Raw genomic sequence first — 13,616 nt, forward strand, 5'->3', positions numbered from 1 at the left:
TATGTCCCACATGTTATCCTGGCTGCGAACCACCAGTACAGATTCATTCAAGTCCTATTGCAGCTTTGAATCACTGAAAGCCTGTGCTCTTCACAGGGCATAGAGCAGGTAGAAAAACTAGAATTTGAATATTATTTGGAATTTAATTTACATCATTCAGTATCTTAATTTGAACTTTCAGCAAAACACTTCCTTTAAATGTTATAGAAAGAATTAACACAATTTATGACAAACACAAAAAATGGCAGAATGAAGCTGATGAAGGACAGAGGTGATCATATTTTATGACTGTCTAGTTAAGTAAGCTATGTTTCATGTGGAGGGTTGTATTGTTTGTATTTTTTTAATCTTCTCATTTCTTCCAAGAGAACTGTACATATCTGCCCATGTTCTTGACTCCCGGAATTTATCTTGGATATATACCTAGGAGTAGAACTGCTGGGTCATATAGTAACTCTGTATTTAATTTTTTGAGGAACAGCCAAAATGTTTTTCACATCCGCTGTACCATTTTACAATCCCATCAGCAGTGTATTACAGTTCCATGTTCTCCATATCCCTATCAACACTTGTTACTTGACTTTTTTATTATGGCCACTGTAGTGAGTATAAAGTGATATCTCACTGTGGTTTTGATTTGCATTTGCTTGATGGCTAATGATGTCAAGCATCTTTTTCATGGGCTTATTGGCCATCTGTGCATCTTTTTTGGAGAGATGTCTATTCAGACTCTTTGCCCAACCTTAAAATTGGGTTATTTATCTTTTTATTAGTACTGAATTGTAAGATTATATAGATAAATTAGCTAGGAGTCCCTTACTAGATACGTGCTTTGCAAATATTTTCTCCTGTTCTGAGGGCTGTATTTTCACTTTCTTGGTAGTGCCCTTTGAAGTACAAAAGTTTAGAATTTCGATGAAGACCAATTTGTGGTTTGTTTTTTTTTCCTTTGGTTGCTTATGCTTTGGGTGTCATATCTAAGAATCCATTGCCAATGTTTTCTTCTGATAGTTTTACATTTTTAGCTCATTCATTTAGGTCTCTGATCTATTTTGAGTTAATTTTTGTATGGGGCATGAGGTAAGGGTCCAACTTCATTCTTTGAATTCTGGTGCTGGGGTCAGGGACAGTGATGTACCTCTCTCTGAGTGACACCCCCACTTTAGGAGTTCAGTGCTTGGTAGGGAGGGATAGTAGTCCCAGGTCTCCTGGCTCGCTTCTCCAGGAGCAGTTAGGGCCCCAGTATTCTCAGGGGTGCTGTGCCCACAATAGAGCCTCCATCCCATGAGTAGGTAGGACTGTGCTAAACAAGGAACCCCCTACTTCTCTGCTGTATTTGATGGGAGCGTAGCCTCAGCAACAGGCATCTAGGGACAGGATGATAAATGCTGATGTCCTTTCCCTGCCAGGAAGGTAACCCTGCCTGTGGGAGCTGAGGGGAGAGGAAGTCCTGTATCTGGGCTGCACCACTGTGGAGTGGAGTTTCCCTCTCGCTGAGCTGACTGGAAGCAGGGAGGGAGGTATTTGGTTCAAATACCACAGACTCTCACTTACGTTATTATTGACTTTTAGTGAATTTTCTTAAATGTTCTTCATTTTCCTTCTTTTGACTAGGATTTTGGACCACTTCCAGAGATTTAAATAATTTTTTGAAAATAATTTTTCCCAGTTTTGCTGTGGGGTTGGTGGTGCAGAGAGGTCCTCGCTATCCTGCCGCTATAGATTCTTTTTTTGAGAACTCAAAACCAGTGAGACTGTGGGCAGTGGAAAACCAGAAAACTCAAATTCCGGTGCCCATATAGTAATTCATTCGATAAATATTGATTAAGTATCACTTATGAAAATGGCTCAGAACTGAAAATGGATTGAGTTGTCCGTAACCAAAGCAGGGAGCTCTGATTTTGCAGACACGCCATTACCCATACACTTCATGGAATAGCTACTATATGTGAGGTGGAAGAATAGAAGCTAAAAAGCTAAAAACCTATTTTAGAAATTGGAGAGTTTCACAAAAAGAGAACTAATAAACCAAGGCAGCCTATATTAAATGCCCAGAGAATAGATGCTCCAGCTTTTCAGGGACACAAGAAACTACCCAGCGCCAGAGTGGTCAGTTCTGGAGGAAGAATGAGCTCAGCCAGGTTTGGAGAAGAGTAGGCTTCAGCCGTGTGTGTGTGTGTGTGTGTGTGTGTGTGTGTGTGTGTGTGTGTGTGTTGGGGGAACACACATTCCAAGGCAGGGATGCTGAAGAGGGATTGTATTTGGTATGCTGAAGCAATAATGTGCAGACCTCCCTGCTTGCCCAAACGTCTGTAAGGAGAGATCAAGTTGAAGAAATGAGTTGGTGACCAGAATAGCAGGGGAGAGGAGGGCTTGGCTGTTGGACCATGGAGTTGGGTCTCTATCTTCTGGGCTGCTGAGAACAGTAAGTTCTTTTTAGAGAAGAGTGACTGGGACAAAGAGGTATTTAAGAAAATGGCTTTGCCTGTAGTGTGTAGATGGAATGAAGTGTGTGTGTGTGTGTGTGTGTGTGTGTGTGTGTGTGCGCGCGCGCGCATGTGCGTTTGCACGCAGTAGGGAGCCTGGAGGCAGAGACTAGTTATTAGACAGTTGGAAAGAAATGACAGTCTGGATTAAGTGAAGGAGCGGGGAGGGGAAGGAATGGAAATAAGTGTCTGGTGAATAGTAAGATATAATTATGTCTTCAATAATGCCAAGCAATTTTTAAAAGAAACATGGCAGTTTCTATTAAAAAAAAAATCCTGGAATGCAATGTGATATGGTCTGATCTAGCGATTTAAGATACTAAGCATATTTTAAAGATGGATTTCTCATGCAGTAACTATAGTTAAACGGATCTTTTTATTTTTTAACTTGCATGTATTTTTCTTATTCAAATTCCAGCTTCTTCACAATTTGCTTAATTTGATCTCAAATTAATCTATAGTATGCATGTGCAGAAGAGGACCCAGCAACAACAGCAAAGATTGTGCACGGTTTTATGGATGAGTTTCCTCCCTTGAAAACAGCTATCCATATAGAAATGGGAGGCACGTGGCCAACTCTAGCTTTTTTAGCAGGTTTAACGTGACCTTCAAAACTCCTTAGGACAAGCAGCTCTCATGTGGGGCTGCATCTCCCGTCAGACTCAAGTGGGCTGCCTGGTTGACTATGGCTCGCGGTTCTAAGGCCAGAGTTGGCAAAAAGAATACAAAAACACGGACAACAAACAAACCACAAAACCCTATGCCTTCCCACGCTGGGCTAATGAGTGAAGTCGCAGAAAGAAGGTTCTGCTCTTGTCCTTTTAAAATTCCAGTGCAGCAAACACTCGCGCGGGCACACACACACACACACACACACACGCACACGCCCGTCGGTCGGCTCTTCCCACTCTCTGCCACCGCACCGGCGTCCCTCCCCAAGTCCTGATTCATGAACCGTGCCACCTTTGTCTCATTTTAAACTGTGCAGACTATTTTAATCCTGCCACCCGCACCGCAGATTTCCCCCTTCCTCCATCCTCTGGAAAGCTCTGCTGTAAGGCGCTCACTCGGTGGGAGCGCGCTTCTCCCCGTGGGCTCGGGTGGGCGAGATCCCGAAAGCCCTCGGCGGGACCTCCGCCTGCGGGGCGCTGCCCGGACGCCGCTGCGGCGGGGGCACGCGCCTCGGTCCCTTTAAGGTGTCGCGCTCTCCGAAGTGCGGGCAGGGAGCCCCGAGCCGGCGCGGTCCCGAAGCCGGTGGGGACGTCCTGCCGCCCTCCCCTCCCCGGCGGCCGCGTCTCCGGGGCCCTGCGGGTCCTCCGCCCACCGCGCTCGGGCTGGCCAGCGGCTGTGAACCATGTCCTCCTCCTACGCCAAGAACGGGACCGCAGACGGGCCGCCGTCGCCCACCTCGCAGGTACCGCCCCCTCCTCCGCCTCCCCCCTCCTCGGCGGCCCCACAGCGCCCCGCCTTCGTGCGGGCGCGCCGGGCCCCCAGTCCTGGGAGCCGGCGGCCTCTCCCCCACCCTCCTCCGCGTCCCTTTCTCCTCCCCCTCCTCCTTTTTCTCCTCCTCCTTTTTTTTCCTCCTCCTCCTCCTCCTCACCTCGACTCGTCTCAGCGCTCCCGCTTCCGAGCCCGCAGTCTTCCCCAGCAGATGCCGGGGACTCGGACCCCGCACCCTGAGAGTCTTTGTTAATGGATGTGGTGGGTGCTCTCGGGTTGCTCCTCTCGGGCATCATTTCAGTTGTCTTGGATTAGAGTGGAGGTGGGGGTGGGGGCTGGACTTGGGGGCGGCGGAGGAGACTTGGGTGTGGGCTCTGGGGGACCCCAGGGAGCTGGTTCAGAGGCGGACTGTAGCCGGGGGAGGTCGCTCCTCTCCATGGTGCGGTCCTCACCCGCTTCTCTCCGGTCCCGTGTATCGAGTCCAGGTGGCCCGAGGCACCACGACCCGGAGGAGCAGGTTGAAAAGATCCGATGGCAGCACCACTTCGACCAGCTTCATCCTCAGACAGGTAGGAGGCGGGCGCGGCGCGGAAGCGGGGGGAGCGGGTTGGGCAGGAGGCCAGAGCGCGGCGCAGGGGTCCGGGGGGCCTGAGCGCCTCCCCCCACCTCCCTGCTCCGCGGGCGCTCCCGCTGCGTCCTGCTCGCTCTGCCCCTGCTCCGTCTCTGCACCGTCCTGGGAAGTTAGTTTGTGCGTTGGTGGGGACCTGGCTTAGCGCAGGGACATTGAATTGGAGACGGGAATATTTCTCGTGGCATCTTCAGTTCGTGGGGGAGTCTTTAAGTTGTACAACTGGACATTGAGTAACCAAAGCCCATGGGGCCGGGGACCTGGTTTGATTGGGCTGAGAGTTACGGGTCTCTTCTTTTTTCAGTACTCTTCTTTGTCTGGGTCTTGGGAGAGACCTCCAAACTCTAGTCGCAAGACAGACAATTAGAGCAGAAAGTTAGGGCTCACTTTCGGACTGCTTCCTTGGTTCTCTAAATTAGGGAGATAGCTGGATCTGTTTAAATCGAGATAAGCGAAGGCCTGCGCTCAGTTCCTGGGATATGGGTGGTGATACTCCTAGTGTTTGTTTCTTGTCTGTGTGTGTGTGTGTTTTAGTGATTGTGTTTTTTCTTTATGCGTGGCTCTTATGCGCGTTGTGTGTGCTAAAGATTGCAGGTTACACTGAATGCTTAGGTTTAGGTGCCTTTTATCTTGACCCAGGATATTGGCCCTTAATTTTCGTACTGACATGTGCTGTAAATGAAACCACCTCTACATATCTGCTGGGTCTGAGGGAGAGCATTAAAAAAAAAAAAAAAAAAAAAAAAAGAGTCACCTTGATCTCTTTTTGGAACACATTTGTCAAGGTGTGTGTGTTAGGGGTGACCTGGGAGGACTTTGGTCATTGCACCAAGACGCTTTTATTCCAGCCTTCACTGTGGACTGCTGGAGTGACCTTGGCAAGTTCTTTTCCCTCTAGGCCACTTGGAGCTTCGTGTAATGTGTTTTTAACCTATGGCGGCAGCTTTGCTGTGTTTATTTTTTAAAAAATATATTTTTATTGATTTCAGAGAGGAAGGAAGAGGGAGAGAGAGACAGAAACATCAGTGATGATGGAGAATCATCGACCGGCTGCCTCCTGCACACCTCCCACTGGGGATTGAGCCCGCAACCCGGGCATGTGCCCTTGACTGGAATCGAACCTGGGACCCTTAAGTCCGCATGCTGACGCTCTATCCACCGAGCCAAACCAGCCAGGGCTTTGCTGTGTTTCTTCAGTGATTATCTCATCAATTTGAACATGTTATCCATGTTGAATGGGCATTAGACTAAAAATTGGACTCAGACCTCTCCTAAAGGGTCCATAAAGCATAATTAAATATTTATTATGTAGATACTCATCTTCTGCAGAGACAGATATTATTACTTCTTTTTAATTCAATGAGCATTAAGATGAGCATTATTAAAATAAATATATTTGGATTCTGAATTCATTCTAAAAATACGTTCTGTTCCTTTTGCTGTGTTAGATTATTTACATATTTGATAAGACATTCTTCATCTTTAAACAAATTTTAGTTATGTTACTGAGATCTTGTTGTTTACTTGATAGGTACTTATTTGTGGTAGTTTTATTGTTGCAAAATCCTTAGACATACTAATTATACATCAGCATATTCCACGAACTGTTTGACTAAAGCATTTGAGTTCATCCACACCATCACGTTGCTAATGCTTTATTCTTCCAACACAAACAATATAGTCAATATTCTTTCTAATATTCTGTCCTCAATTTGCTCCAATAAATGATTAAGTGAGATGATACATGTATAAGTTCTTGTTAAGTGTGCTGGTATGTGTTGACGTAAAAATATGAAAAGTGTTGCATGGTAAATAATTCCAGGAGTAATTTAAACCAATGCAGATTTTTAGAACAAATATATTTCATATGTCTTTTTGAAACTGGGATTTGTTAGTTTAACAAAATGGTCGAATTAGTTATGATTATATCATATACACAACCTTCCTATTTATTTTTGCAAAAAAATACATAATTTTTGTAAGCATGTACAGTTCAGAAAGTATCCTACACATGATCTCATTTAACTGGCATAATACAGATATCTATAATGGCTGCAATAAAAAAAAAATTAAGGGAATTTTTATTTCTTTGAGAAGGTATGAAAAATGATTACAAATGAAATGTAACAGTATGTTATTTGAAATAAAAATGAACAGATTTCACCCTAATACTAAAATAATTTTTTAAGCACAACAGCTCTTTATGTTATTAGAGCCTCATTATTTGTTGAATGACCAATGATTCATTATTTTTGAATTCTTGATACATTGGAGTGCTGGTGATATTTCCAAGTTTGTATGATGCTTTTGCACATGACGAAGATAATTGCAATATCAATAAAACAGTGCTGCTCATTTCTCTGTCATATTATTTACAAATACATGGAAAGAAAGCTTTTGCTAAAAAAAAATTGATGTGTCAAATCAGATGGGTAAGACGACTGGTGGTGAAGAACAGAGAATAGTTGGCAAACTCACTTAATAAAACTATGTTTATTCTTAAAGGTGGTAAAAATGTTAGTGTTTTGTGTGTATATATGCACAAATCCATGTGCACAAACCTACATATGCACACATGTGAGCTGGCCTGAAAGTAAGCAGAGTGAGAAAGAGAGCATGCCTCTACTCTGAGGACTGTGCACAAAATCCCTCACCATTCTTGACCTTTGTTTCCTGGTTTACTAGATTGCTGGCTTCTACAGTTTAGGAAGGATGGGTGTTTTGGAATGGATCCAGGGAGCAACTACGTGGTTTCTTTGAGGAAAGGTGAGAACATTAAGTATTTTGCCAGAGAAAGGGGAGAGCGCTAGGGGTGACCCAGTAATCTTCAAACTGAACAGAAAGGCATTCTTTGGAAATGTGATGGACTGCTTTTGGGCTTACATTGAAGATGAAACTTAAGAACTGGCTGTAATTAAAAAGGAATGAGGTTTTAGCCCAGCTCCAGTGGCTCAGTTGGTTGCGTGTCATCCTGTGCACCAAAAAGTTTCTAGTTCTATTCCTGGTCAGGGCACATACCTGGGTTGTGCTTGGATCACCTGTTGGGGCATGTATGGAAGGCAACTGATCAATGTTTCTCTCTCACGGTGATGTTTCTTTCTTTCTCTCTCTCTCTCTCTCTCTCTCTCTCTCTCTCTCTCTCTCTCTCTCTCTCTCTCTCTCCACCCCCCCTCCTCTTCTAAGCATATCCTTAGGTGGGGATTTAAAAAAAAAGAAAAGAAAATAAAGGAATGAGGTTTTACAGCAAAACTTTCCTAAGAGTATTGCTATCATTATAATGGCTTTCCAAGTGAGGCTGTAGAATTTTCTCCCAGGAGATTACTTCTGACAGGCTGAATGGATTATTTATTCATGTTTTACATTTTTTAGGAAACACTTATTAAACACTTATTAAACACAGTAACATGCTAGTTACTGTGAAAGAAGAATGAAAAAGATGAATGATGGGACATAGCCCCCATACCCAAAGGATCTTATAGAGTAGTATGGAGACATAGGTGTATAGAAAGGAAATATTTATATATAGCATAGTGTGTAGCAATATAGCAAGGAATGAGAGCATGAACAAAATGCCCATGTGTGCTGAGCATTGAAATACCTATGGATGTCCCTGCCTATACAGTTAGTATGGTGGAGGTTTCTCTCCCTTGGGTTACTCCCAACTTTCTCCCCATTGGGGTTTGAAGAGAAAATCTGATCAGGGTGGGATTGATAGGTTGAACTCTCCTTGTTAAGTCTGCCCTTCTGAGGACTTCAGAGTCTTAGAAGGCCTGGCCCCTAAGCCTCATCTTGAGTCCACATCTCTTAGTTCTGAACACAGATCTTTAACATACCACCCTCTCTCCTGCCATAGGCCCTTTGTACATGCTGAGAGCCCTCTCTATGGAGTGCTCTTGCTCTCCCCTCTGCCTACTTAATCTTTAATCTTCCTTGAGATCTAGCTTGAGTCATCACTTCTTTTTCTAACCCCTTTGATGAGGCCAGTTCCTTAACCATGCACCTCATCTCAGAGTACATTATGCCAGTTCTCACCACTATTATAATTTAACATGTCATTAGATTTCTCTGTTAATGTCTTTTCCCCCATCCAGATAATAAGTTCCACCAGGACAGGGACATATCTGCATTTGGTCTCCTTTGCATCCTCAGCATTTAGCTTAGTAGATGTTCAATAAATACGTATTCATTTGAATGAATGAAGAAAACGGGTAGATAACGGGACTAGCTTTACACATTTTAGGCATGGAGTTCTGCTTCCACATTTAACTTTTTGTCTAATGGGGAGAAATTGCTTCCTAACAGACCTTCATAAAAGGTAGTGGTTTAAAGCAACCACACTTTAAAAAAATATTTTTCTGTGGGCTGACCAGACAGTTCTGCTTTATGTGATGTTATCTGGGTACTGGCATGACTGAAGGGTCTAAAATAGCTCATGTGGTTGGGCAGTTGGTGCTAGCTGCTGGCTGAGAACTAACCTAGCGCTTTTGGCAGGAGGCTCAGTTTTCCTCTACCCAGCCTCTCGGTGTGGTTGCTTGAGCGTCCATGGTGGCTGGGTTCCTAGAAGGAGCACCCCAGCAGGAAAGGCTGAAGCTGCAGATTTGGTGAGACCTAGTATCAAAGGCTTGCTGACACTGCTTCCATTCCAATCTCTTAAGTCAAAACAGACCAAAGGGCCAGCCTTGTCTTCAAGGGAGGGTAAGTAGACTCTGTATTTTGCTGGGGTGCAGCAAGGCCACCTTATGAAAGAGCATGTAGAACAGAAGATATTGTTGTAGACATCTTTGGAGCCATCTATCTTAGAGCAAGGAACCTTTTATTTTTTTAGGTATGCTAATCAAATGCTCATTACAATAATTCAATGAACTCACACTATATTTAGAGGTCTAAAACATATTGAGATACTAAGTTGATACTATAATAAAACATGTTGGCAAAAAAGATTCTTTGGGTTATAATTTGAGCACTGATTATAGAAACCTTTTTCTGATGAAATGCAAGTTTTCTCCAATGAAATACAAATTCATCAACAGACGGTATATATACTTTGTGCATAGCTCTAAGAATAATCATACGCCCAGAGGCATATATATGCACAAAATTTATTTATAAACTTAGATTCACAGAATTTTAGAACGGGAGGAGATTGCAGAGGGAAAGTGCTACAATTCCCCATTTTCAGATAAATAAAACAGAGACCAAGGGACATAAAGGCCTTACCAAAGTCACACTAGTTAGTAGCAAGACAGTCTCAGATTCTACATTTTTTCCACCACAACCTTTGTTCCCGAAGAATTAAGACAGACATATAAACACACATAGATGTGGACACATGAAAGGCTATGTGGGGCTTATTCCTCTTAGGTCTTAGAGATATTCTTAATTCATGTGGTTATTGTGAAGAACAAAGCAACAATGGGATAATCTGGAGACTGTATTCCCCTCCCCCCACCCTACCCCCCTTTTTATCATGAGATGAAATTTTTGTTTGCATTGTGTATGGTTACACAGAGGGTTATTTATTTATTTATTTATTTATTTATTTATTTATTTATTTATTTATTTGTCAGTCACTGTATACCCAGAGTCTAACCAAGAAATAAAGCTATGTGAGTTTTTACAACTGAGGGACTTGAATGTAGAGACTTGGTTAAACAGGTGGTGAGAGAGATTAGGCGCTAAACTTGGACGTTAGCAATAACAGGAAGCCACTATCACCTCTAGGCTAGAAGAACAATGAGAGGAAATTGTTATTGGAGCCCAGGGGCCAGAAACACCTGGAAGGTGCTGGAACCACTGGGGTACTGTTCTGCAGGAGCAAGAGAGAAGAAGGTATCCGCACACTGTCAGAACGGCTTTTATAAAAAAGACAAGAAATAACAAGTGTGGTGAAGATGTGGAGAAAGGGGAACCCTTGTGCACTGTTGGTGGGAATGTACATTAGTGTAGCCATTATGGAAAACAGTACGGAGGTACCTCAAGAAATTAAAAGTAGAATTACCACATGATCCAGAAATTCAACTACTTGGTATTTATCCTACACAAACAAAAACATTAACTGAAAAGATACCCTCTTGTTCATTGCAGCGTTATTTACAATAGCCAAGATAAGGAAACAACCAAAGTGTCCATGGATGGATGAATGGATAAAGAAATTGTGCTCTAGTCTAGCTGGCATGGCTCAGTGGATGAGCGTCGACCTATGAACAAGGAGGTCACAGTTCCATTCCCGGTCAGGGCACATGTCCAGGTTGTGGGCTTGATCCCAGTAGGGAAAGAACAGGAGTTAGTCGATCAGTGATTCTCTCTCATTATTGATGTTTGTATCTCTCTCTCCCTCTCCCTTCCTTTCTGAAATCAATAAATATATTTTTTTTAAAAAGAAATTGTGGTGTATATATTATGCTATATTATTCAGCCATAAAAAGAGGGAAATCTTGCTATTTGCAACAATATAGATGGAACTTGAGAGCATTATGTTAAGTGAAATAAGTTAGACAGAGAAAGACAAATACTGTATGATCTCATCTTTATGTGGAATCTAAAAATAAAAAACCAAACAACCCCTCCCACAAACCCTAACCTCATAGATACAGAGATCTGATTGATGGTTACCAGAGGTAGGGGTGGGTGAAATGGGCAAAGTAGGTCAAAAGGTACACACTTAAGCTAATTATCCTATATAATAAAACCCTAATATGCAAATCCACCGAACGGTCGCTATGACTCACACTGACCACCAGGGGGCAGATGCTCAACCTAGAAGCTGCCCCTGGTGGTCAATGCACTCCCACAGGAGGAGCACTGCTCAGCCAGAAGCCTGGCTCACAGCTGGCAAGAGCAGCAGTGGTGGCGGGAGTGTCTCCCGCCTCTGTGGCAGCGCTAAGGACCCCTCGGACTGTGAGAGGGCGCAGGCCTGGCTGAGAGACCCCTCCCCCCCCAGTTCATGAATGTTGTGCACCGGGCCTCTAGTAAATTAAATAAGACCTGGGGATGTAATATACAGCGTGGTGACCATAGTTAATAAGTAATATTGTCTTGAATATTTGGAAGTTGCTAAGAGAGTCGATCTTAAAACTTTTCATCACAAGAAAAAAATTATAACTATCTGTGAATGGTGATGGATGTTAACTAGATTTGTGGTGATCATTTTGCAATATGTGCAAATACCAAATCATTATGTTGTACACCTGAAACTAATTTTATTTGTCAATTATATCTCAATTAAAAAAACAACAACACAGAGAGAGACACAGAGGAGATGCAGCGTCTGCCAAAGAAGCCACTTGAGGTAGAGAGAATGGGGGGAAATATACCCTGGCTTCTTTTTTTTTCCACTCTCAACTCACACCCTCCTCCCCCCAGCTCCCTGGGGTGCCTCCCATTGGCTGAGCCCTGCTGGGAGCCAGCTAACACAGGAGCCTGGGAAACAGTCTGCAGACCTTTCAGATAGGAAGAAGGCACAGAGGGAAAGGGGAGGAATGAATCTGAGGGAAACAGCCACGACTGGCACAGCCATTATTATACTTTAGTTGAATGGAAGGACAACCATGAAGCATTTTTTCACCAGCACAATGGGAAGTTTTTATTTGCTCTGTCAGTAGAACTTCCTTGCTCAATGGTGTGATCCAGTTACAGGGAACTTTAAGGAAAAGCTTATAGCTGTTTCCTTTGTGAATTTTCTCTGGAATGCATCTTCTCAGATGCACCTTACTTCTCGTGACCATTTTGGCTCTTGGGCTTGAGTAAATGGAACTGAATTGATGATGCTCCCAAGTGAGAAATACAATTCTTGGGCAGCTAATCAGTTAACCAGACATTTTTCTTTTATTCAAGTCTCTGTTTTTGGGCACACCGAGTTCCCTAAATGTCATTTTTGTAGAAGCAAGAACTATTTAGCCTTCAGTTTAGGATGGTAATATTTTATTGAAACTCAGATAAATTCTGATTCTAATCTTTCTAGGATGCTATGTGGAAACATAAGAAAACGACATTGGCTTTGCTGTGGCCCTCTCCCCTTATTACTCCAGGTGCCCCCCGGGCAGTGTTACCAAGGAGCAGAGACTGCTCCTTAAGAAGGGAAGAAGCAGCGGTGTAATTGAGAGAACGCACTTCAGTCAAACCACGTGGCACAGTTCGTTGTAGAAACCGTTCTCTCCAATCCTGGCGAGTCTCCTAACACAGTGGGAGAGCCAGGCCCAGCAAATCTAGGTCTGACCCATCTTTTCTGGCTGAGGTCTTGGCATTGTCCAAGCTCATCATCTTCCTCTGAGTTTGGCCTGTTCTTAGTCTCATTTCTGCAGCTCAGACTCAGAAGAAAGTATAAACCCTAATCAGAGCAAGCAGGCAATGCAAGTTTCCCAGGTACACTGAGGACTCCGGGAACCATCCACAGACACGTGTGGAGTGGGCATGAGGCCCCACTGGGCTCTGTAGCTCTCAGTGTGTGGCCTCTGTGTGCTTTCTAAGCAAGATTGTAGAACAGATGCTTCCTAGGACCACAAGCAGTGCCATTCGCTGCTTGCTCCCCCTTTGCTGAGCATCCTTCCCAAGGACTGTGCTTGCTTAGAATGGGTTTCAGGCCTCAGAAACATAGGTCCTCTGAGCAGGGTGGGCCTCGGCAGGCAGAGCCGCTGGGTGCTTTTGAATTCCTTTGAACCCAGGTGTTGACTAATATTCCCTTTGTGGGTTGTGCAGAGCACTTCCTTACCCATCCGCCATCACACACTCTCTGTAGAGTACCTCTCGAGGTTAGAAATCATCAAATTGATAAGTGTCTAGAGGAGCTTTGCTATCTCCAAGGCGGCTCCATAAGCAGCCAGTATTGTCCTGCCTTCACACAGTTACATGTCCTGGTACTTCATGAACCAGGAAAACAGTGAGGTTGAACTCAGCACTCTCTCCCTGGAGAGAAACTAAGTTATAGACGACAGAGTGAAACATTGGGATTTTACATGGAGTTAACCATGTGAATGGGGCCTGGGAGAGGGGGTAGGATTAGAACTAGAAGCCTGAATTAATGAAAAGGCTAAATGTTAGATTCAGTTTTAAGGGAATACTTTTAT

General features: G+C 43.8%; 1 protein-coding gene across 3 annotated transcripts in view; it reads left to right on the forward strand.

Annotated features, from left to right (window-relative positions):
* The first annotated feature begins 3,353 nt into the window (after positions 1–3,353).
* Positions 3,354–13,616, forward strand: part of CACNB4 (calcium voltage-gated channel auxiliary subunit beta 4) — a 243,023-nt gene continuing 232,760 nt past the window's right edge. Inside the window, exons 1-2 of one of the 3 annotated variants that reach the window (XM_080668463.1) lie at positions 3,354–3,900; positions 4,412–4,495. In XM_080668463.1, the coding sequence (XP_080524589.1) occupies positions 3,841–3,900; positions 4,412–4,495 (144 nt within the window). In that variant the 5' untranslated portion in view covers positions 3,354–3,840. Of the gene's footprint in view, positions 3,901–3,951; positions 4,188–4,411; positions 4,496–13,616 lie in introns of those variants that run through there. The other 2 variants (XM_080668467.1, XM_080668464.1) reach the window with 2 other exon arrangements.

This window comes from Plecotus auritus (genome assembly GCF_963455305.1).
Source record: "Plecotus auritus genome assembly, chromosome: 5".
Classification (NCBI taxonomy): domain Eukaryota; kingdom Metazoa; phylum Chordata; class Mammalia; order Chiroptera; family Vespertilionidae; genus Plecotus; species Plecotus auritus.